Consider the following 24112-nt stretch of genomic DNA (forward strand, 5'->3'; position numbering starts at 1 on the left):
ATTCTGTGATTCTGTGATTCTGTGATTTATAAAATTAATGTATCAACTCTATATGAATATTTGATTGTGAAAAAAAAATCACTTAGGATTTTGATAATTAAAATTCTGTCTCTTGCAGTTGAGAATTAACTTTGGCGTGGGGGAGCGAGTACTGCATTCTCAGGAAAGGTATCAGCTGGATGATTTAGCTTGGCACCTGGTTGAACTATATCATGAACATGATAATGTCACATTGGTAATTGATAAACATGATGGAACTAGTGCAAAAATGCCTGGAATTCTCTATGAATTAAATATTGATTATGGATTCTACGTAGGTGGTACTGGTAAACTTGATGTTCCTTACCTTGCTGGAGGATTACCCAGTTTCCGAGGATGTATTGACGATGTGTTGTTCAATCAGCTAGACATTCTGATGCCTCTGAGACCTTCTCCTGGGTTTAAAAATGTCCGTGAAGTTTCAGTGGGATGCAGTGATGAATTCTTTGCAGGTGAGGATGAACCCATTAGTTTCTTCAGTTCCAGATCCTATGTTTCTTTCCCACCATGGAACGTTGATAACAAAGGAATCTTGGAGTATACGTTGCAAACATCAGCTGCACGTGGCTTGCTGCTTTACCATCCTGGTCAAGCAGGCGATTTCATTGCAATGGAAGTGGAAGATGGATTAATTAAAGCCTGCATTGGAAAACATAAAAGTAGAACCCAGATCTCCTCTCATAGGTCAGTCAATGATAGTCGTTGGCACTACATCAAACTGGAATTTACTGCAGAATATTTGCAGCTGACATTGGATGAAGAAACTGTGAAAAAGTCATTGCCTCCCCACAGCAAGCTGCCACTTCTGAAGGGATCTCTCTTCGTAGGTGGAGTAGATGACAGCGCAAGGTCAGAAATCATTAAGTTAGAGCTAATCCCAGCGTCCAGGAGGTATGCCAAAGGAGGGTCCTTCAAAGGTTGTTTAAGAGACCTGAAAGCCAATTCGGAAAAGAAATCACTGAGGAACGTTCTGGTAACAAAGGACATTTCAGCTGGATGTGAAACTGAGAGTGCTTTTAATACAGATCTTCCTTTAGAGAAAGCTGTAAAGAGCCCTGCTATGAAAGCAGCTCCAACATTTGCCATTTCCCCTGAAAGCTCACTCTTTCTGGACAAGGAAGACAAACCCCACCTTTTAGTTCTAAGTAACTTGGTTGTGCTGGAGGGTGGACAAGCTTCACTCAAAGCTAAGCATATTCAAGTCAACTTGGACTTTCAGAAATTAGGGGTTCATCAATCACAAATTCTCATTGAAATAAAGAAACCACCCTCTCATGGAAACTTGAAACTAAATGCTGAACCAGCACAGGAGGTAAATACATTTACTATGCAGGATGTGTGGCAAGAGAAGATTCTTTATGTCCATGATGGCTCTGAGGATACCTATGATTATTTTAATTTCTCCATTTCTACCAGCAGTGAGAAGATTGTGCCTCTGTATTTGCAAAGAAGTGTGCAGCATGTGTTTAACATTACTGTCACTCCAGTAAATGATGCACCTGAGATCTTACTTCCTGAGGGAAACTTGCTGCTTCTTTTAGAGAACTCAAAGAAACGTTTAACTAGCGACCTGGTAAAAGTTCTAGATAAGGATACAGATCCTGTGGGTCTCAGTCTTTCAGTGCTTGGAAATCTGAATGCAGATGCAGGATTTTTAGAAAATTCGAAGCATCCTGGCAAAGCTATTACTACTTTTTCTAATGAGGACTTGAGAGAAGGCACTGTTTTCTTTGTCCACACAGGCATTAAGAACTCAAGGATTGTTCTGAGAGCAAGTGATGGTGAGAAGGTGAGCAACACTGTTGTGCTACGTGTCATGGCAGTTCCTCTGGAGTACAGAGTTGTCAACAACTCAGGAATAAAACTACTCCAAGGTATTACAGCTCTGATCACACCTATGCATCTGGCAGTTGAAACAAATGCCAAGCTCCAGCAGCTGGAGATACGGTACGAGGTCACCGAGCCACCCCAGTTTGGAGAAATCCAAAGGCAACATTCGAGAGGGGAATGGAAACGAGTCAACTCTTTTTCTCAACGCTCTATTCAGCGCAGCCATGTGAGATACTGCAGCACTTTTAAAGAAATTCAACTGGAAAATGTTACTGACCAGTTTAAGTTCAAAGTTAGCATAGGAAACAAAATGAGTGAAGAGCATGCATTTCCAATCAAAGTGAAATGGTTAAGGTACAGTTTATTGAAATATGCTCCTCTAGAAATTGAAAAAACAAAAAAGAAGTACTTGAGTTCAGATAATCTTTTTGCTGTGATTGTGAATATAGAAATACCTGAAGATGAGCTTCATTTTAAATTACTGTCCCTACCAAAGAGTGGACAGATACTGCTTAATGACCAGCCTTTGAAAAAAGATTCAATCTTTAGCCAGAAAGATATTACTGATCAAAAAGTGGCATATGAACTAGTTAGCAGATACCATGATGACAACCATGATTCATTTAGGTTTGTCATTTCTACAAAATATCTGGAATCAAATTTGTACATCTTTGAAGTCTACATCAAATCAAATCTCAGAAATGTTGTTTTGACTAACAATGGCCTTACTGTAGCTGAAGGTGAAGGAGAGATAATAACAAGCAGAAAGTTGTTTGTGCAAACACCACATAATAAGACTTACCAATATAAAGTTATACATTTTCCTAAGCATGGGAAATTAAAACTCACTAGTTTTTCAGGCTCATTCGAGAGTAATGACAATCTCACGACTTTCACTAACAAAGATATATTGGATAAACGCCTTATGTATGTGCATGATGATTCTGAGACAGCGTTTGATGAATTTCTTGTTAGAGCTTCCAGCGAAGAGCCAGGAAAGGGGACAAACGTTGATCCAGAAGTAGAAGCTTTGTCAGTGGAAATTAGATTCAACATTTCCGTCCAGCTGAAGAATGATGAGAAACCAGTACGTGTAATTGACAAGATGTTTAACATCGTGAGAAATGGGCAGCGTTTACTAACTTTGGCAGATCTTTGCTACCATGATCCTGATTCTGATTTTGATGATGGACAGTTGCTCTATACTAGACGTGGCATTTCCAATGGGGACTTGGTGCTAACAAATGATACTTTGCACAGACTCTACCAATTCAAACAAGTGGACCTGGAGCAAAAGCAAGTCCTATTTATACACCATGGTGCAGATTTTGGGCGTTTTGTGCTCTTTGTGACAGATGGCAAGCACTACACCTCTTCACTTCTAGAAGTTAACGCCACTGACCCTTATGTTAGACTGGCAAATAATACAGGCTTGTTGGTTCAGAAAGGGAAAGAAGAAATTGTTACAACAGCTAACCTAAGTGCTATTACAAACCAGGACATCAGAAATGATAATGAAATTACATATGAGATATTATCTTTCCCAAAATATGGAAGAATATATGTAAATAATCTATCAATGGATTCCTTTACTCAGCTTGATCTGGTAAACAGGTCTGTGACCTACAAGCATGATGACAGCAACAACTTCATTGACACATTTAACTTTACAGTCCATGCTAGAGATGTCCATCTGGATGCTGGAGTGCACGTTCGCATGTATTTGGAAAGTCATCAGTGGCCACCAAGGGTTGTGAACAAAAACAATCTCTTGGTTGAAGAAGGAAAAGCAGTTAAAATCAGCAAAGGAGAACTGCAAGTAAGTTAACTATGTTATCTATTTCCCCAGTCTTGTAGCAAGTTTTTTCTACTGCTTTCTCAGTCATTGCAATGTCTTCCTGAACTCCTTTTGCTTTGCACTAACATGTCTGCATTCTGGATGCTTGATTCTGGAGATAGTAATGCTAGCAAGGTTCCATTTTTAGAAAGGAAAACTGGTTATGTTAACCAAAAAATCTTCGATGCTGTTACGTATTGGTGCTTGAGAAAGTTAAGATTTGGAGATGCTCCGGTTGTGTACGTGTTCTAGTTGTGACAATTGTTGGTGCTTCATGTATCATTCTTAGCTGAGCTAGTGGGAAACGCCAAGGAATAAAGGATTTTATTTCATTCAATCTGGAGCTAGATCAGTTAACACTCTCCGAGGGTTGCATCCAAGATTTAAAAAACATCAAGACACAAACCTGAGGTCGTTTCGGTTCGATTAGTACCTTTCTCCCGGTGGCGTGTTTGTTGCCTTTCGGTAACCACCGTCAGGGGGCTCTGGCAACACGTTGCTGCTCTGCTGCTGAAACCCGTGTGTCGGGCAGGGCCCGTGTGCAGTTCTTACACTGTTAGTGAATTCTGCAGTGTGTTCCTTTTCAATATTTGCAAAACACGTTTTGGGTGTTTATTAAACACCACCTTTATTTAACACCTTTTTACCAAAAGTATTTGTTGCATTGTATTGTATTAAGAACTGTGTAAACCATGTAAGGCATGCCAGTTAAGGAGGTAGACAATCCCAGAGTTAAAAATGAAAAACTCAGAAGAGAATTACAGAATTTATCCCATTTCTGCTGAAATAAATTTGGGGTATTTTTTTTAAAATTTAAGGTTGTTCATGAAAACAGTTCTCCATCTGAGATTGTGTTCACAGTAAGACAGCTTCCAGTACATGGATATATTCAGAAGTTTTCCTCAGAAGAAAGTTATCTCGGTGCTGACCAAAGGCCAGTTTTGAGCTTCACACAGCAAGATGTTGACGAGGGCAAAGTTCAGTATGTGCAGACAGTTTCTGACCAACTAGATGACCGTTTTTCTTTGGATGTGACCAATGGTGTGCGAGCAGTGAGTGACATAGAGATCTCTGTAGACATCATCCCCCGAATGATTCCACTGGAAGTACAGAACTTCACAGTAATTGAAGGAGGCTCCAAAGTGCTGTCGGAAGACTACCTAAAAATTACCAGTAAACACTCCACAGGACTCAGCTGTGAATTTATTTTAACTGAGCAGCCAAAACATGGGTTTGTTGAAAACTCTCATGTTCCTGGAGTAAAGTTAACTACGTTTACCAGAACACAGGTAATGCATTTAGATCTGCTTTGCTGTAGTCATGAATAACTCTTTGTATTGCTGAAAGTTATGGGATGCTTTGGTGGGAGGTGTTGAGATGCGTTAGTCTGAGCTTTATTCTGGCCTTATGCTGAAGATTTTCCTGCGGTTGCTAGTTCGTTGTCCAGGGTGGGGGGGGTGATGCCTTGTTGTGATGAATCACATCACTTCATTGTGTCCCAGTGGTCACACAGGCTAGTGTACTGTCGTCACAGTAGGCTGGATGGACCACTCACAGTGAGGCAGAGTTGTTGATACCCTGGAAACCTAAGGTAGAAGGGCTGTGGGTACATTCTGAACAAGAAAGAAAGCGGAAAGTAATTATTTTTTTAGGTCATGGCATTCTGGGAATGCTATATTCTGGCTAGAGGAATGGACAGATGAGCTATAAAAGTTTGTTTATGTGGACAGAACAAAGACAGAGCTACAGGTCAGATATGAGTATAAACAGAGGTCATAAAAAGTTGAGACAACAAACGCATAAGACATGAGTAGAGTTGAATTTTTTTTTAACGTGGCATTTGTTTTATTTTAACCTCTTTAATTTTTCAAGTTGTTATATTTTTTCAGGTGGAGCAAGCATTAATCTACTATGTGCATGATGACAGTGAGGGATTGATGGACAATTTTACTGTGGTAGTAAATAACACGGAATTGTGGAAACAAAGCTTACCTCAAACTATATTTGTAACAGTTACTGCAGTAAATGATGAAGCTCCTATTATAAAAGTTAACAGAATTCTTCAGGTATGTTTGTGAACATTTTGAAATGTTGAAATTATTTCTAACCTGATACCATTTAATACATCTTCATTAACAGAGTATTAGATTTATATCTGGTGGGATAGTAGATAAAATAAATTATGGTCCTGGGATTTAAATAAATTAGTGTTAATGAAGGCAGTACATGGGTAATGTATCTTTAGATAGTTTTTAGTCACTATGAAGAGAATTTTCTGCTGTTGTAAAGTTTATCTAGAAGGCTGACTGAGCTTTATTTTAACCTTAAGGATACGTAAGGTCTCTTGGGCTGACCTAAGGCTTGTGGGATGGGATGGCTTGCACTTGGATCATTGTTGTTATTTTACTGTTGTTTGCGGGCATCTTGAGGCCTATTAATGAGGTGCAAACGTCTCACAGTTGGCTGTGCACAGCCTGCAGAGCCTGTGCCTCCTGCTGTTAAATGTACCGAAGGGTTGGTCGGACACACTGAGGTGCATTCTGCTGCCTACTCCTCTCTGGATCCTCAGTGGAACTGGGGGAGAGAAGAGAGCAGTATTCTCACTGTCACTTCATTAATTGACTAAGTATTGGGTATTTCTGATACAAAACAGGATTGTTCCCTTGTTTAAAAGTTCATGATGAGAATAATACAGTGCAAGCTGTGAAAATCCAGGGTGTGAGTTCATCAAAATATTAGTGCAAAGACCGAAGCTATTATTGTGTGATACTGTGAGCTAAAAAAGGGACATGATAACCTGTTTCTAATTCCACCTCTCAGATTCTGAACTGAAATTTAAAAAATTTTAACTGATGCTACCTTTTGCTCTTCATAACTGTAGCTGGCTGTTTAGTAACAAAAAAAAGTCAATTCTGTCACTTCAGTTTTGGTGCTCTTTCAGATTTCTTTCTTTGTTTATTTGTTTCCAGGATTGTTATTTATTTGTGTTATAATAGCATTCAGTAACCAGAACGAATTTATTATGGACACTATGCCCATGTAAACCAAAGAGGCCCTGCATGTAAAGGCTTCCAGTCTGAGATACAATAACTAAAAACAGATAGGTGACTCTGAAAAGCAGAATGAAATGGATATAGATCAGTTAATGAGACTGTGGGCACAATAAACCAGCTGACAGGCATTAAGACACATAAGATATTTAGGAATAGATTTGAAAGAAGCTAAGCAGAGTATTTTGAGGCTGTATGAAGCTGCCTGAAGCAGTTTACATGTTGGTGGCACCTAAAATGTGCATTTCCTTTTACGTATTTAGTTGTGTGTTGCAGAGGGAAAATGAATTGCTCTAAAGATCATCATAACCTTGTGTATTTCTACATGAGAAAAGACATAAGTTTTAAACAGTAGTAGTAGTAACATTGTCAGCTCCACAGTGACAGCAGGTAATCTGTGATAATCTGTGGATGCCCGCAGCACAAGACACACTGCCACAAAAAAGGGGTATGTGTCCAGAGAGAAATTTTCTTGTGTCTCCCTTCTGGTGCACTGCTGACATTGAACTGCAGTCCATTAACAGAACTGAAGTGGTGCGGTGCACTGCAGTGCAGCATATAGATTTTTCTAAAAATACCTGCAGGTCTAGGCTTCCCAAGAGCGAGGATTACAGAGCCTAATCTAGCCAAAATTGGTCCTCTCTTCTGGGGAGACCATTTGCGTACCCAGAAACAGGGGTTTGCCTTTGTGCCTGTGGTTTTCTGGTCATGCATAAGCTATATGTGGACTTGATAATCGGGAAGGTCTTTTCCACCCTAAACGATTCTATGATTCTGTTGCTGAGAAATATAACCTTTCTTGAGAATTTGTGACATGCTGAAGTATTGATACTAACATAAGTTATGAGATGCAGAAGGATTTACTGACCTGAGAACTTCTGTAATGTATGGTAGTGATGCCATGAAAAGGCTGAAAACAGAACTTAATAGCCTTGATGTCTGTTAAGCAGGTACTCTTTACTGCAGTGCTGGGCACGCAGGGGATAGCTCCACCTGGTGTGTGCCCTGTGAAGGGCTAAATGTATAGTTTATGTACAGTTTAGGTATACATATCAATGAAATTTCTGAGAACTCATTAACATATGTTGCTGCCCACTCCCGCATGCTCAATACAGTCTTTCGGTGGTCGTCAAGGGTCTCTGGTGATGTTTTACTTCATCATGACAGTCTTCATCGGGCTGTCCTGTTGATGGGCTCCATTCAGTTAACAACTCCTTGTCTTTATTAAGAGACCCCAGGGCTGGCCTAGGCTGGTTCTGCATATCTTAATGGCCCTTGGGGGTCCTGAGGCATTCTGTCTTTGAAGATAAGAGCATCTTGTCCTTGGGGATAAACTCCCCTTGTAGAATAACCTGTGTCTCACGCCTCTGTTCTCCCACTGATTCTGCTTGCTCAGGCATATTAAGTCTCCTATATACCACCGCTTCAGTAGTAATCCTTGCATTTTATTTAAAGCCTTTCCATTAGAACACTTAAGTGCATGAGGAATATGTTTATTTAGAAACTATGTGGCATTTTAGGTATAATTTCCTAAAATTTTCACGAGTCTATGTTTCTTTTTCTTTTCTGTGGTGGGAATGGCAAAGGGAGATAGAATGTTTTTAAGAAAATCACTATCCTGTCATTGTTTGCAGCATTTTTTATGCATTTAAATATGTTTATTGGTAGTGATGCTGTGAAATGACTCTATCTTCCTTTTGCCACAAGAGGGCTGTATTTTCGTAGAATTAGATTATTTAAAAAAGCGAAGTCAAAGTGATTTATTTTTTTATTTTTTTAATCACTCACCAGAGTATTAAAATGGCCATGAGTGTAGAGTATCTTATGGGATGTGTAGCATGCAAGGAGATACTGGGAAGCTGAATACTGTTAAGTAAAGCAGAGTGAATCATTACCCATTGGGCAGGGTCATGAACTTTTTTTTGGACCGTGACTGTGGAATGTGTAAGGCACACGCCAAATTAGTGTAATGCTACGTCCTGCAAGTTCAGATACAATTTTCATGGTGCTATTCAAGGAGGACTTGATTTTAAATGTGGAAAATAAGACACTTGTGCAATATTTGCCATATTCTGAGTGTCCACTTCCCTACAGCCCTTTTCAAAAGCTGTTCGTGTTATAGGTCATATACAGTACTTTAAAAACCATTATGTATTAGTGTGCTGAAACAACAGAAATAGCAAAAAAGCTAACTTCTTCCTTTACTAAGAGAACATATTTCAAAACTCTAGAAAGTTTAATGAGTCATTTGTGGTAACACATTTGCATAGTCCTTTCACAGACTCACAGAATGTTAGGTGTTGGAAGGGACCTGCTGTGGCAGCAACGTTGGATTGGATGATCTCTCAGATCCCTTCCAACCTAGGCCATTCTGTGATTCTGTGATAGGACAAGGGGCAATGGGTGCAAGCTGCAGCACAGGATGTTCCACAAAAACATGAGGAAAAGCTTTTTCACTGTGAGGCCCTGGCACAGGGTGCCCAGGGAGGTTGTAGAATCTCCTTCTCTGGAGACTTTCAAAACCCACCTGGATGCATTCCCGTGTGACCTGCCCTAGGGGATTCTGCTCTGGAAGAGGGATTGGACTAGATTATCTTTCGATGTCCCTTCCAACCCCTGACATTCTGTGATTCTGTGATTTGATGACAGTCAGTAGGTCAGCCTTTGCTATTAGTTATCATCCTGTGTTCTCGTAGGTGACATCTTTTATCAAATTTTGATAGTAGTAATTATATTACAGAGAAATATATATTTCAAGGGAGAAATTAGCAATTTCTTGGTTGCAAGATTTTCTCTATTATAAAAAGTAACACAACTGCTTTATTCAAACTTTCTTTTTCTAATTAGAAAACAGGTGTATCATTTCATTTTAGTATCTCTTTTTTCATGACACATACTTTATTACAGAATGTAATCTGAAAGCTTTTCTCTATCAAAGTGTTGTTGCAGAAATCTCAGTGGCTTTAAAAGTTTTTCTTCCATGATTTTTATTAAAAAGTAAAATTAATACTTAGAGAACAATCTGTTATTGCTGATTTTTGGTTTTCACAGGGGTAGAATGCTCCTTGTCAAGGATGATGTTTCCTCTTGAACCATTTGGTGTGATGTTACTACCAGGTATTTGTCAAGTATACTGAGACCCTAGGAAGACAGGAAGGGATGTGTTTTGAAGTATGTGTTTTGAAGCTCCAGCTGAGGTTTTTAAAGGCTCAGGCTCTTAAGACTGTGTGTGTCGTGGGTTAGGGCTGGGCTGGCCACTGACACAGACAGATGCTCTCTAACACCCTCTTACCCCACTAAATGAGGGAATGAGGCAGAGCGACTTACAAGTTAGAGAAGAAAAACTAGAACAGCTTTAATGAAACAATAATAGAAATAATAGTGAAATGATAAAAATAGAGAGCTATATACAGCTATAGCCCGATATCGAACCCGACTCCCTCCCCTCATAGCAATCCCCACTGGTGCTGCAGAGCAGGAGGCACTGGGGAAGCCCCAGGCTCAGCGGTGGCGGGAGCTGGATACAGGGAGCTGGATTCGGGAACTCAGGATCCAGATCAAAAGCAGGAGATCAGATGGAGTCGTCTCTGGACACCGGCCATTGCAGAAAAGGGCAAAGAAGAAGGAACGAAACTCTTGTGATCACTCAATTTATACTAAATATGACATATATGGGATGGAATACTCCTGTTGGTCACCTGTGCTGTCTGTTACCCCCCGGAGGTGCAACCTTTTACTTCCTTGTGACCCCTCTTACTACCCAGCACCCCCAGCCTGGCACTCAAGAGCCAGCAGTGGCCTTGGGCACTGTAGGAATAAATATCAGCCAGAGCCTTTCTGCATCCCAGTCCCAGGCAGTGACTGTAACCATCAGGTGTTATCACTGCCAGTAGCACACATTGTCTGCAAAAACATGCTGCTGACTTCAGAAAGTGCAGCCTTTTAGAAGAGACTCACCTGGAAAATAAAAATCACTAAACAGAACTGTGTTTTTAGCTAAATCCAGGACAGTGTGCTATGATATAAATTCTACGTGGAAAGAATTGGTATCTGTTTTGAATATTTAGGAATTTCTTTTCATGTTGAGATAAATATGTGATAGTCTATCTGTGATAGTCTGAGTACTTTTTTTGGTAATTCCAAATAAATACAGCAAAGATGAAGAGTAAAATGGACTGTTACTCATCCTCTCCAAACAAGAAGTTATCCAGTAAGATAAGGATGAAGCTCAGACAGCAGTCCTTTCTGCTCAAAGGAAGGATCTTGAAGTTTGTGCATATGTTAAGTTTAAAAATAAAGCCACAAGGCATCTAGACTTACTAGAATTAAGTAATGGGTTTTATACCACCTTCCTAAAAGCTAGATAGCTATTTTGTGTGGAAGCATGACCTTGCAAAGTTCTAAGCAACTATTGGAGTTGTTGATTCCTTAATGTCCCACTGGACTGAGCACCTCTATAAGTTGTTTTCGTGCACTAAAACTGGGCTTTTAGTGTGTGTTGTTAGAAGGAAATAATGCAGCTACAAGAAGTGTTCGATTTGTTTTGGAGATTGTGCTGTCCCCAGACTGTTTTTTTTTTTCCTTTTCCGCTGGTGAAAAGTAGAGCATATTGAATGCTTTTCCTGCTGTGAAGTACATGGCACTAATATTCATGTGTATGTGTTGGAAAGGAACTCTTTGACTCAGTTACCATAATACAATTTTGTTATATTTGTAAGAGTTTGGATAGTGCCTGACAAATAGAGTAGTCATGCTGCAGCTGTCTAAAACTCAGACTGGTGTAGGGTGTTTTTGCTTGTATTTTTTTGTGGTCTTGTGTTTTGAAAACTGTTTGCCAACTATTAACTATTCCAGTCTGCGATCAGAGATCTGGATCAACAGTAATGAAACCTGTCATAGCTCTTAGTGTTGCACAGCACAACTGTTTATTTTTTCTTTTTCTTTGAGTTTTAATCCCCCCGGTTTTCTTTTGTATGCATTTTCTTTATTACTGATTTTTTTTATTTTTACTTTTATAGGTCTGGGTGGGTTCAGTCACAGAGATAACTGTTGATGACCTCTGTGCAGAAGACAAGGACTCCTCACCGTCAGAACTGATATATTCCATTACTCCACCTAGCAATGGGCACTTGGCTCTGAGGTCTTCTCCAAACAGAAGCATCCTTAGTTTTACCCAGGCTCATATAATTGAAAGGCAGCTCGTGTTTGTACACAATGGTATGTCATTTCAAAAATAACCACCTCTGTTACCAAAATACTACATCTATTCAGTATATTTGTGTTTGTAATCCTCTGAAGATCTTGTAATGTCACAAAAATCTCTGATTATGTGATACATGATCTCGCAAACTAAACAGGAAAGGGTCTTATGACTACCTAAACGTGTGCTCACCAAGAAACCTCAGTGTATTACATGGTTCAATTGGTAGCAGCCATCTTTAAGAATACAGGTTTGCAGTAGAACACTCCTATGCAGCTTTCAGAAATATGGAATCTTCTTTGGTTTTGACTGTTGTCATTGAGAACCTCCTGAAGCCTTTCTGCCTGCACTGCCTGCTACAGTGTAGAGCTACTCATGGACCAGCAGTCCCTCAAATACCTGCCACAGTGCAGTGGTGTTCCCAAGCAGCTCTGGGCAATGAAGTTATGGTACACATGGGTCATGTCATAGAATCACAGAACTCAGCTTTCGCCATTGGCTTTTTTCTGCCAGTGGCCAGAGCTAGAGGTTGGGTTATTTGTGCTGCTATCACAAAGAGAATGGGTGGGCAGTAGAAAAAGAAGTCAGAGCAGCTTCATGCATCCTTGAGAGGCAGTGCTGGGAAGCTGCAGGAATGAACATCCTAGCAGAGGAAGCCAGAGGAAGAGATGGGACTTTTACAGAGTGGTAGCTGCTTTTCTACCAGTTTTGGGGAAGGAGGTGGAGGAGGTGCAGCAGTGTCTTGCCAGCCCTGAGTCAAGCCAGAGTTTTTTCCAGTGCTCCCCTGGGTGCACCAGTCACTCCAGATCTGTGCTGTTCCTTCATGAGGCTTCATACAGGTTAAAGTGCTCCGACTTCCAAAGCACGGTCTTGCAGAGTGCTTATGTGTTGCTGAAATTGTTTTACAAGCAGCTGCTGCTGAGCTGTTAAGTATCCTGCTCCAACAATTTTGTCAGGAAATGAAAGGTCAAGAGCATGGCACAAGTGAGACCCAAGCTGTTTAAAATGTTCCGAGGGAGGCTTTGACATGTAAAAACCCCTGTAGTTGTAGGATGGTGGTATTCTTAGTGTGAAGAAATAAATCCACTCCGTGTTCCAGAAAGGGCAGATGGACATCTGTAGTCTTAGGAAGTGAATCTTATATAATAAAAGTAAGAAGAACAGCAAATTTCATTTTCCAGTGAGTGGGAGTTTGGGTCGTACAGTAAATTTGAAATGTAAAATTGCTGAGATCATGTGTCAGCTCTTGCAGCTGCTTGGCCCTACCATCCACTCAGCCTCATGGCCTAAAGCATTTCAGAAAATACTTTGGGCATTTTGCTTCTTTTCCTTTCTCAGTCTGTGATTTTCTTTCCTCCTTCATCTTGGACTGTTGCTAGAAGTGTGCTTGTTGCTCTCATCTTCTTGCTCCCAGCCTGGTACTGGGCCCTTTTCTTTGCTGGTTGCTATCATTCAGTTTTTTACCCCGTTTATCTTCAGCTACTCTGTCACAGAATGTGGTGGGTTGAAAGGGACCTCTAAAGGTCATCTAGTCCAACGCCTTGCGGTGAGCAGGGACATCTTCAGACCGTGTTGCTCAGAGACCCATAAACATGAACCAACAGTGCACGCTTGCGGCCCAGAAGGGCAACCGTGTCCTGGGATGCATCAAGAGATGTGGGACCAGCAGGTCGAGGGAGGTGATTCAGCCCCTCTACTCTGCCCTTGTGAGACTCTGCCTGGAATACTGTGTCCAGCTCTGAAACTCCCAACACAAGAAAAACGTGGAGCTGTTGGAGCAAGTCCAGAGGAGGGCTACCAATATGGTCAGAGGGCTAGAACACCTCTCCTACAAGGAAGGGCTAAGAGTTAGGTTTATTCAGCCTGGAAAAGAGAAGGCTATGGGAGACCTTCTAGCGGCCTTCCAGTACCTGAAGGGGGCCTACAAGAAGATCTGAGGAGGGACTTTTTACAAGGGCCTGTAGTGATAGGAGGAGGGGTAATGGGTGAAAGCTGGAAGAGCATAGGTTTATACCAAATGTAAGGAAGAAGTTCTTTACCGTGAGGGTGGTGAGGGATTGGAACAGGTTGCCCAGAGAGGTTGTGGATACTCCATCCTTGGAAGTGTTCAAGGCCAGGCTGGATGGACCATTGAGCAACCTGATCTAGTGGGAGGTGTCCCTGTTTTGGCAGGTGGGCTGGAACTAGATGATCCTTGAGCTCGCTTCCAACACAAATCATTCTATGATTCTGTGTTGCTCAGAGCCCCATCAAGCCTGACCTTGAATGTCTCCAGGGGGGAAGCCTCCACCACCTCTCTGAGCAACCTGTGCCAGTGTTTTACCATACTCATTGTAATGAACTTGTTCATAATGTTTAAATCTACCTTGCTCTAGTTTAAAACCATTGCCCTTCGTCCTGCTGCTACGCTCCTTTGTAAACAGTCCCTCCTGAGCTTTCAAGCAGGCCCTCTTCAGGTACTGGAAGGCTGCTATAAGGTGTCCCCAGAGCCTTTCCTTCTCCAGGCTGAACAACCCCCACTCTCTCAGCCTGTGCCCATAGGAGAGGTGCTCCAGCCCCTGATCATTTTTTTGGCACTCCTCTGGACCGGCTCCAACAGGTCGATGTCTTTCCTGTGTTGAGGATTCCAGAGCTGGACACAGTACGCCAGATGGGGTCTCACCAGAGCAGAGCAGAGGGGCAGAATCACCTCTCTTGCTCTGCTGGCCACGCTGCTTCTGATGCAGACCGGGATGCGGTTGGCCTTCTGGGCTGTGAGCACACATTGTCAGTTCATGTCCAGCTTTTTGTCCATCAACACCCCCAAGTCCTTTTTCACAGGATTGCTCTCTTGCACATCATCCCCCAGCCTCTATAAATAATGAGGATTGCTCTGACCCAGGTGCAGGACCTTGCACTTGGCCCTGTTGAACCTCACGGGTTCAGATGGGCCCACTTCCCCAACTCATCCAGGTCCCTCTGGAGGACATTCCATCCCTCTGGCAGGGTGACTGCATCACTCAGCTTGGTCCCATCTGCAAACTTGCTGAGGGCGCACTAAATCCCGTTGCCTCTATCATCGATGAAGATAAACAGCACTGGTCCCAGTATGGACCCTTGAGGGACACCACTTGAAACCCATCTCTATCTGGACATGAAGTCATTGACCACTACCCTCTGGCTGCAACCATCCAATCAATTCCTTATTCACCAGCAGTCTACCCATCAAATACATATTTCTCCAGTTTAGAGAGAAGGATGTTGTGGGGGACTGTGTCAAAGGCCTTGCAAAAGTCCAGATAGATGGCATCCATGGTTCTTATGTTGTCCACTGATACAGTTACTCCATTGTATAAAGCCACTAGATTGGTCAGACAGGACTTGCCCTTGGTGAAGCCATGCTGGCTGTCTTGAATCGCTTCCCTGTCCTCCATGTGCCTTAGCAGAGCCTCTAGGAGGATTTGTTCCATGATCTTCCCAGGCACAGAGGTGAGGCTGACCGGTTGGTAGTTTCCTGTGTCTTCCTTTCTAGCCTTTTTAAAGATGGATGTAATGTTTCCCTTCTTCCAGTCCCCAGGGACTTCACCTGACTGCTGTGACTTTTCAAATGTCATGGAGAGTGGCTTGGTAACCACATCAGCTGATTCCCTCAGGACTCTGGGATGCATCTTCATCAGGTTCCATAGAGGTCTGTGTGTTTGGGTTCCTCAGGTGGTCACAGACCTGATCCATACTTACAGTGGGAGGGACTTTTTCCCCCTGTTCCCCATTTTGTGGTCCTTCAACTCAGGAGCTATGAGGAGAGAGGTTGCAAGTGAGGACTGAGGCAAAAAAGTCCTGTCCCTTACCTTCAGTCTTCCAGTGTGTGCTAGCTTCTTTGGCTTCCCTACTTCGTGTTCTCCACAGCCTGGCATCATCTGTTCCTACTCACTCTAGCCCTTTTTCAAGGGGAAGAGTAGTATCTTCTTGGCTGAGGCAGCTCTTCCATCCCCTGACTGCCTCTTGTGGAACCACAGATCTTAACATCTGTCCATGACAGTGACTTTCTGTCCTCAGAGTCATTTGTACTGCCAAAGAAAATGCTACTGTGCTTTGCTTTTATGCCTCTAACATTACACCTCATAAAATTTTCTGTTCATCTGTGCTTGGTCTTGCAAGTTACATTATGATGCTTGTTCTGTGCTGAGTTGCAAATCCCTCTCTTCATTCTTATGTTTCCCCGTTAAATTTTGTGTTTATTTCCTCTGTAGTTCCTGATTTTTCTGTGACCAGCATAAACACAGAACCAGGACATACCTTTCCTTTTCTGTACTCCTCTTTCACTGTGAGAATTCCTTCCCTTTTCAACCCTTGCTTGACTCCAGGGTGCTCCCATCCCACTTTAACAGCATGAGGTCTGCCCTTAAACCCTACCAGTGTTTCCTTAGGGCAGTACTGAAACGAACTCTTAATAAGTTTCTGAAGTTTCAGTGTCTTTGCACTGCGGTTCTTACAGTCCTCTTTCTGGTGTCCTTTTTATCGCCTCTGATCAGATATGCCCGTAAAAAGCAATTGTGATAAATAATACATGCTCCATCCAAACAGTGCTTCATGATTTAGTTCTGTTCATGAGTCTGCTAATGATGAAACATCTATGTCAATTGGGCAGTTGACCTGCATTAGCTCAAAAAAGGAAAGGAGGCTAAGCCAGCCTTTTTTTTCCAACCTGAAGCAAATAAGACTCCTCAATGCCTTTTTAAGTGCGCACCCACTTGTGCGTTTTTATCAAGTGAAAACATCAGAGAATACAAGCTTTAAAAATAAAAACAGTATGACCGGGATCTTCCAGAGCTGCTTCAGTACCTGGCTGGATATAAGAGCATTGCCTAGGGGAGTTGTTAACTATAATCTCAGAACCCACATTTGCTTCTTCTGGCATGTTAATTTATAGTTAGGCAAGGAATGGGGGGTCTCCACCTGAAAGTACATGGGGCTTTCCCACTTTCAGTACATATACACGGGTAGCAGTATCTCATGGTTAAATTGGGCAAAGCGGGTAGATGAGCAGTGGTAACTGTTTGCAACAGTTGGTGTTTCAATTTTTCATTCTCTCTGCCTAATTACACAACCTGGGGAGCTTCTACTCAAAGCAATAAGTCAGTTCTGAGGGATGTATTTTTGCAGGAATCCACTCAGACTCCTGGAGGTATTTTGCTATTGCTTGTGCCAAAGTACATACAGGTCTTAAGATGAAAGAAAAAAATGTGCATTTATTATGAGTACACATAACCTCTGAAATAGTTTAAGCTGTGACAACATAGACTCTTCAGCAAAGCTGAAGGGGAGCAAAGAGGCAGAGGAAACAACCTGAGAGTTGATTCAGTCCTTCCAGTGTAAATCAAAACGAAAGAACATTCTAGGTGTTTTTCTCCCAAAATTCCTTCCTTGCCAAAATGTGTCTGCTTAAGGGCTCTGATCCCTCCCAAGATATAAAAGGAGTAGGAAATCTGGGAGTTGTTGTCTCCCCAAGTTTAGTTGGTTTCAGCTGCACTGGAGTCAGGAAAGGAAGAAAGGAAGGAAGGAGCACTGTGCTGTTTTACATGTAAGGCATTTCTGGCCTTCAGGGTGAACAACACCCGGTATTCTTCCTTGGGAAGATGTTCACTGCACCATTAATTGATTTAATTCTAATTAAGGTACAAAGATAATGGTAAATAATTGCATCAGGATGACTTTGGATGTGTTTCATTGTAGTCAAAAGCCAAAGTTGTCTAATACATGTTTATAGTTTTAGATGACAAACAGAATAATGCAAGAATAAATTTATCTTTTTGTTCTCCACAGGACCAATGTCTGGAGGCTTCAGCTTCCGTGTGACAGATGGTTTGAACTTCGCACCTCGAGAGATTTTTAGCATCACAGCTCAGACACTAGTCGTTAGCCTCGAGGTGAACAATGGACTCAGAGTCTTTCCAGGTCTGTTTTTAAAATTGGTTCTGATTTTGTCCACTTGAAAAAATAGCATAATATACAGTTATTTGTCACATAGGTAGCTGGCTAAACTATAGGAGCCTGTACCTGGGGACATCTACCTGTCTGATTTTTAAAAGCACAGTTATATTTTCTCAGACAAGATATTACCTTATTGTTTTGTAGTGTTTCACTTTTTGATGTGCAGTTGTACTTGTAGTCATGGAAGCTTGCAGTGAAATTCATAAGCGCAGTGTAGCAAAACACTGTGTGCCGAAGCTCTGAGCATTCCCCATTTAGATTTTTTTAAAAGCTCTGTGTTATATTAATGTATTTAGTTGGTGTCTTAGCTGGTTGTGATTTCCACTTGGTAAAACTTGTGCGTGAAACTTGTGTCCGTGGGATTCTGAAGAGCACGCGTAAGATCTCCAGATTGCTTTCTTACTGTTGGAGCTGAGTTATGGAGAGCCGCGCAGGCTCACTGATGAATCAGGACTGAAAACTTTTATTCATATTTGTGCTTTTGGAACTGGTTGGATCAGGAGCTGAGAAATTTTTTAGTGGTATCTTACTCCTGCGGGAGATGATGTGTTAAGAGAGCCATTTACTGCTTTGCACTGGCAAGATTAATCCCTCATTGAGTTAGTAATCTAACATTAATTGCAGGATTAAAGGAGAAATGAAGATTAGTCTTCTCTCAGCAGTGTCTTGCATCATACTTTTGTTTCTGCTACCTTCTTTTTGGTCTGAACGTGATCTGCATAGTCAGAGGGAGACTGAGAACTGGTAGAACTCTGTAGGTATTAATCTGTACCTTGATGTATTAATTTGATACAAAAGAGGAGCACTTTAGGTTTCTAAACTTCGTGAATATAAGCTGCATAAACAAAGGCTTGCAAGAAAAGCCACTTAAACACAGGCAGCAAAAAATGAGATTGTAGAAGCGTGGTCTTCTAACTCAGTCGATATAAATGGGATTCACATAAATCCACTTACAAAGCTTATTAATCTGTGATTTTGGTGTGTAAGGTTGCCTCAGGCACAGGGATTTACAGGAATTCTATCTTAAGCCAAAGATAATTGTAAGAAAAATATGCCTGATACTTCCATAGAAGGCAAAGTCTCTAGACTGTCAGTCAGTTCTCCAGTTTGCAAAATACAGTATTTCTCTCTATGCTGCAAGCTGTATTCATCCAAGTCTATACTTTGTCCTGAATTCTTACTTACTTTCTGTTAGCAAAATTCCTTTTGGTATTAAAAAGTGTTACTAGCTTTTTCACCTGTTCTCTTTATGATACTTTTTAAAGACTTTTAGAGATGTATGGGTTTCAGCTGTGCTTGCTCATCATGTAATGACTATTACAACAATCATGGTGCCAAATATTTAATATACTTAAAAACAATGGCCAGTGTCCTGTTAATGTTTTATAACATAACAGGAAAAGTTAACTTCAGGACAACTTGAGGAATCTTCTCTCTAGTAAAGTAGAAGTTGAATGTATTATGAAGACTTTGCCATGTCTTCATGACTGAATGTAAACCATTCTCTTAAGCATGTTGTTCTGCAGTTTTATAAGAGCATGTACTGCTGTCTTCTTTTGTGTTGTTTGAACCAGATCTGTTTATACAATTTATGGATTTTTTTTTTCAACAGAAGATTGTTTTATTCAGTGTGCTCAGTAAATCTACTACTAGATATGTCAGGGGTTTTTTTGTATGCTAGATGTCTACAGTGTGAGTATTTGCTCTCTTCAGAGAAGCAGTGGCTCAAAGAAGGAATGAGCTGAGTTGCTCTTAAGAAGGAGAGGCAGCCTGACTTGTAGGTATTTGGAAGCAGTGCTGTCTAAGCAGTCTGTAGATGACATTTTTAGCTGTTCAGTAGTGATAGACAAAATGCTCATGCCAAGCACTTTACAGACTTTAAATGCAGTCAGCAAAAATGGATACCAAAATTACTAGGTACTCATGATGGTCTTTTGTTGTTCCATTCTGCTTGTGTGGAGCCGCTTGGCCCTGTTCTGCATTACCTGTCTTCGTTGTCTGTCTTCTCTCCCTATCTTTGTTCCTTTCTACTGTGTTTGTGTGGGATTGGTTTTGTGACCGCTCTGCACCCATGTCTGGGAAGCATCAAACAGTATTCTTACTTCTGTTTCCCCAGTCTGTTGGCTGGAAAATAACCTTCCTCTCCCTGTTGAGGGTTGAGGTGTCAGACCAGAGCAGAACAACTGCAGGTGCTAGAAGAGGTTCTCAAGTCTCAAGACAGAAGTGGGTGAAGGAGAAGGTTATGTCTCGGTGAGGATCCCATTTTACAGGAAAGCATGAGGGACTTTATTGTCTGTAGCCTAAACTGTATTTCAGCGAGTGCTGTGCAGTGAGATCAGGTCTGTTAGGGGGAAATGGGGGCTTTGTGGCACATATCCTCTGTCCCTGTGTCTCTGCACTGAGATGGTCGTGCTGTGATAACCTGGTACGGTTATGAAAAGTCAGAATGATAACTTCCATCAGTGCAGTGTGACCATGTTTGAGAGGTTAGGGCAACGAGGCCTGATTTGCATAGGTAGGAGTTTATTGAGGCTTAAATGTGTTTGCAGATATACACAGTCTGTTTAACCGCTGCTTTCAGTTGCACATTCCTGTCCACATCTGCTGTACACACACCACAAGGTCATGCTTCCTTCTCTGCCTATCACGCAAAAAAGAAAGAGGAAGAGGAGGGAGACTTCTTGAATTAGATAGTGGTAGAATTTTTCTAGACCTCACGGACTGCTGGCTTTTCAAAGCAGCATGGACACAAAGCCATGGGAAGGTAAAAAGGACAGAGACAGATCTCATTTCACTGTGCGCTGTTTTGAAGGAGATGTGGTTTGAACCAGGGCACAGCTACATGAAAACAGGCAGAATCTTGACATTACTAATGTCTTGCAAAGCACCCCCCCTCTTCAGTTAGTTACTGTATTTTTTTCTTCTGAGTATCATAACAGAAACGTGATTTTGTGTTATTCCTTTATAAATGTTATGCTTTATTGAAGATAGATTGATAATACAGACTTCAAGGATGTATACTGCTAGTATCTGAAATTATGTGTTGATACTCATAAAAGCCTGTTGCTTGAGAAAAAAAAAGAAAATGTAAAAATGAAGGCAGAAATGGGGGACAGGGGAATAGCATTGTGGTAATCTGTTGCTCCTCAAAAAGTATCACTGAATGTGAAATTTAATTTGCTGAATGTGCACCATGAGACAGTGCACCAGAAAAAAGCCAAGTAAAACTTCTTTTTTCATTTAGGAAATTACTATGTTTGATTTTGTCACAGCTGTGTCAAAAATTGTCTTGGTTTGCCAGAATGCTCTTCATAGTATTTAAGCCAGAAAGTACTGATTAGTGTGGTGCTGTTTATTAAAAGGATTTTTTCACTCCTTGCTCTCCATCCATTTTAATAATACGTTATTTCAGTTCAGGCAGTTACTTCTGTTGTGTTCTTCCTAAGTTGTTTAATTCAGTATTTATTTTTTAATTTAATGAAAATCATCTTTCATATCAAGCCTCTGGTAATAATTGATTTTGGTTTTTGTATTCAGTAGAACCTTTGCTGTGTTAAAGTTCCTCTCTGCCTTCTATGGGCAACTGGGATTGCCAAAAAAGATTGACAATGATACTTCAGCTGGAGTTTGAATTTGGTTCTAGACGTGCAATATTGGAACAAAGCTTCTTACACACTCTCTGTTCCTTAGTTTGGAACCAGTATTTAGCAATTGTATATGCTGAAGATAACTGCATTTTTTCAATTTGTAAAACAAAAGTACATCCTACTGATGGGCTTTTTGATTGAAAAAGCTGTGGAAGAATTGTAACTAGAAAAAGGGGAAACCTGCTGATCTTAGGAAAAAGTTGTTAAAATGCTAAGTAAAATACCTAAATGACAAGGTGACTTGTGTATACAAACCTTACCCTTTGTAAAAATTGCTATTGCAATGTATGTTACTTATAATTGTAGGTTCCAGGAAATCTATTTCACGACTTGATCTGAAAGCTGTAACCAATGATGTGACCAATGCAGGAAACAGAACTATAACTTTTATGGTTGTGACTTCCCCAAAACTTGGAAGGCTGATCAGAGTAAATTCTGATAATACCACTCAGGAAATCCTCAGTTTTACACAGTCCATGGTAAGCATTTATACTAACTAGTTCAGGGCTGGATTTTTACTTCAAAGAGCATCTCATTTGCTTGTTGTCTGATCCATTTATATCTGTTTATATCTGTTTATATCTGTTAACTAACCAGACGTACGTGACCCATCAGTGCAATCACCTAGATTTGCTATGCCGTGAAATATCTGTCATTTAGGAATGAATGAGAGAGGACCCTTTGTTCCCTTCTGCTTGGATACTAGCAGGGTCTTGGCACTTTCCACTGTTTTGCTTGTAACAGCAGTTTTTCAGAGAGAAAATATTGTGGTGCAATTAACCATCATTCCAGGGTTGGAAGACTTTAGTTTTTGGCAGAAGGAATAGCCTTTTGCTCAATGAAGAGTCCAAGTATTGGAGTGATTTCGACTGTACGCAGTCCTCATGGGTGTCCCTGAGAGGACTTCTATGGACTTTGTTGGCTGTGATACTAAGTGTTTAAAGAATCTTAACTGCGATACAGGGTCTCGAATGACTAAAACGTGGCAGCTCATGTAACTTGATGGAAAACATTCTTCCGCAACTGAAAGGAAATTACTTATGTCTGTGTGCAGAATCTGAAGATAACTGTGTGCTCTTCAAGCAGTAAGTTATTCTCAGAAAATCTAAATAGGGAAGATAACAGGAGCACAATGTTCTGACTTTGCTGGAGGAAAAATGAAGAGATGGTTTAGCCTTGATCTATGTTTACGGATTTTAAAAGTGGCTGTTTGATTTAGTATTTGGACAAATATTAAAATCTATTAGCCAGAATGAGGATGGAGCAAGGCTCTTCTCGGTGACAACCAATGGTAGGACGAGGGGTAATGGGTTTAAACTGGAACACAAGAGGTTCCACCTAAATTTGAGAAGAAACTTCTTTTCAGTAAGGGTAACAGAACACTGGCACAGGCTGCCCAGGGAGGTGGTGGAGTCTCCTTCTCTGGAGACATTCAAAACCCGCCTGGATGCCTTCCTGTGTAACATCGTCTAGGTGTTCCTGCTCCAGCGGGGGGATTGGACTAGATGATCTTTCGAGGTCCCTTCCAGTCCCTAACATTCTGTGTGATTCTGGGAAAACCAGGAAGAAAGGTTGACATTTCTGTTAGTTATCATCAACCTTTGAAACAACCTGACCAAGAACTGTGGCGGAGTGAGTTTCCACTTAACGTTTTAAATAAAGATGAACACACAATTTTTCTCTTAAAACTATATTTTAATCCCACTATGTTATTTGTCCTGTTGTGGTAGTTGCCAAGTTTTATCTTACATTATGAGGTAGATAAGCTGTATAATGACACTGTTCTGTTCCGTCGCTAGCATGTGTGATTTTTATGAATGTTAGATGAAACAGTTAAGCATGTCAGACACAAAATCTTTCAGCTAAGGTTTAATATTTTACTCTTTTTGCCTATGGATATGATCTTTACGTACTTCTATCAGACAGTTTCATGTCAGAACACGACAACTAGTCTCTGTTGCTTTAGTTCTTACTAACATGGAGCTCACTTGCCTTTGATCTTTGCAAATTGCAAAGATCAGAAATGAGCTGTAATACTGTGTATGCTTTTCTTCTATGTTAGAGGTATTTGTATTGTCCATTTTATTTTCAAACAAGTAGAGCTATTACAGGTAGGGTTTAGGTATCCTAACCAGCTTGCTATTTATTCTAGTATAGTGTGACTTATAAGGGAGAGAAAACAGATCCTAAATAAACTTTCACTCTCTAGCTTTTTGTAGCCAGTGAAGTTAAATATCTCTGAGAAAATGACATTAGTATTACAAACATTGTATCTTCTCCATGTAATGGAGAATAAGACATTCAATTTCTGTTTGGTAATAATAAGCTTGTAAATCTCATTTTGATTGAAAATATTTTGCATTAGTTCTTTCAATTTTCATTGAGACTTCATTCTGTTTTGTGGAACTTCTGAAACTTACTATGCAGCTAGCCTATAAAAGGAGTTAGCATTTTGCTATGGTGCTGAACATTTCTTTGTCCTGTGGTTTATTGCTTCTTTGCCCAAGAAAAATGTAAAAAAAATAATTAAAATCACTGT

The 24112-nt window shown here is 40.8% G+C and overlaps 1 protein-coding gene across 1 annotated transcript in view; it reads left to right on the forward strand.

Annotated features, from left to right (window-relative positions):
- Positions 1-118: 118 nt before the first annotated feature.
- LOC104274357 (chondroitin sulfate proteoglycan 4-like) overlaps positions 119-24112 on the forward strand; it is a gene marked incomplete at its 5' end in the record, with an annotated part of 29303 nt that continues 5309 nt past the window's right edge. Inside the window, 6 exons of the mRNA XM_009869963.1 lie at positions 119-3688; positions 4525-4995; positions 5596-5772; positions 11775-11973; positions 17759-17890; positions 21880-22052. Of these exons, the coding sequence (XP_009868265.1) occupies positions 119-3688; positions 4525-4995; positions 5596-5772; positions 11775-11973; positions 17759-17890; positions 21880-22052 (4722 nt within the window). The remainder of the gene's footprint in view (positions 3689-4524; positions 4996-5595; positions 5773-11774; positions 11974-17758; positions 17891-21879; positions 22053-24112) is intronic.

The sequence above is a fragment of the Apaloderma vittatum genome, unplaced genomic scaffold (genome assembly GCF_000703405.1).
Source record: "Apaloderma vittatum isolate BGI_N311 unplaced genomic scaffold, ASM70340v1 scaffold7675, whole genome shotgun sequence".
Taxonomy (NCBI): domain Eukaryota; kingdom Metazoa; phylum Chordata; class Aves; order Trogoniformes; family Trogonidae; genus Apaloderma; species Apaloderma vittatum.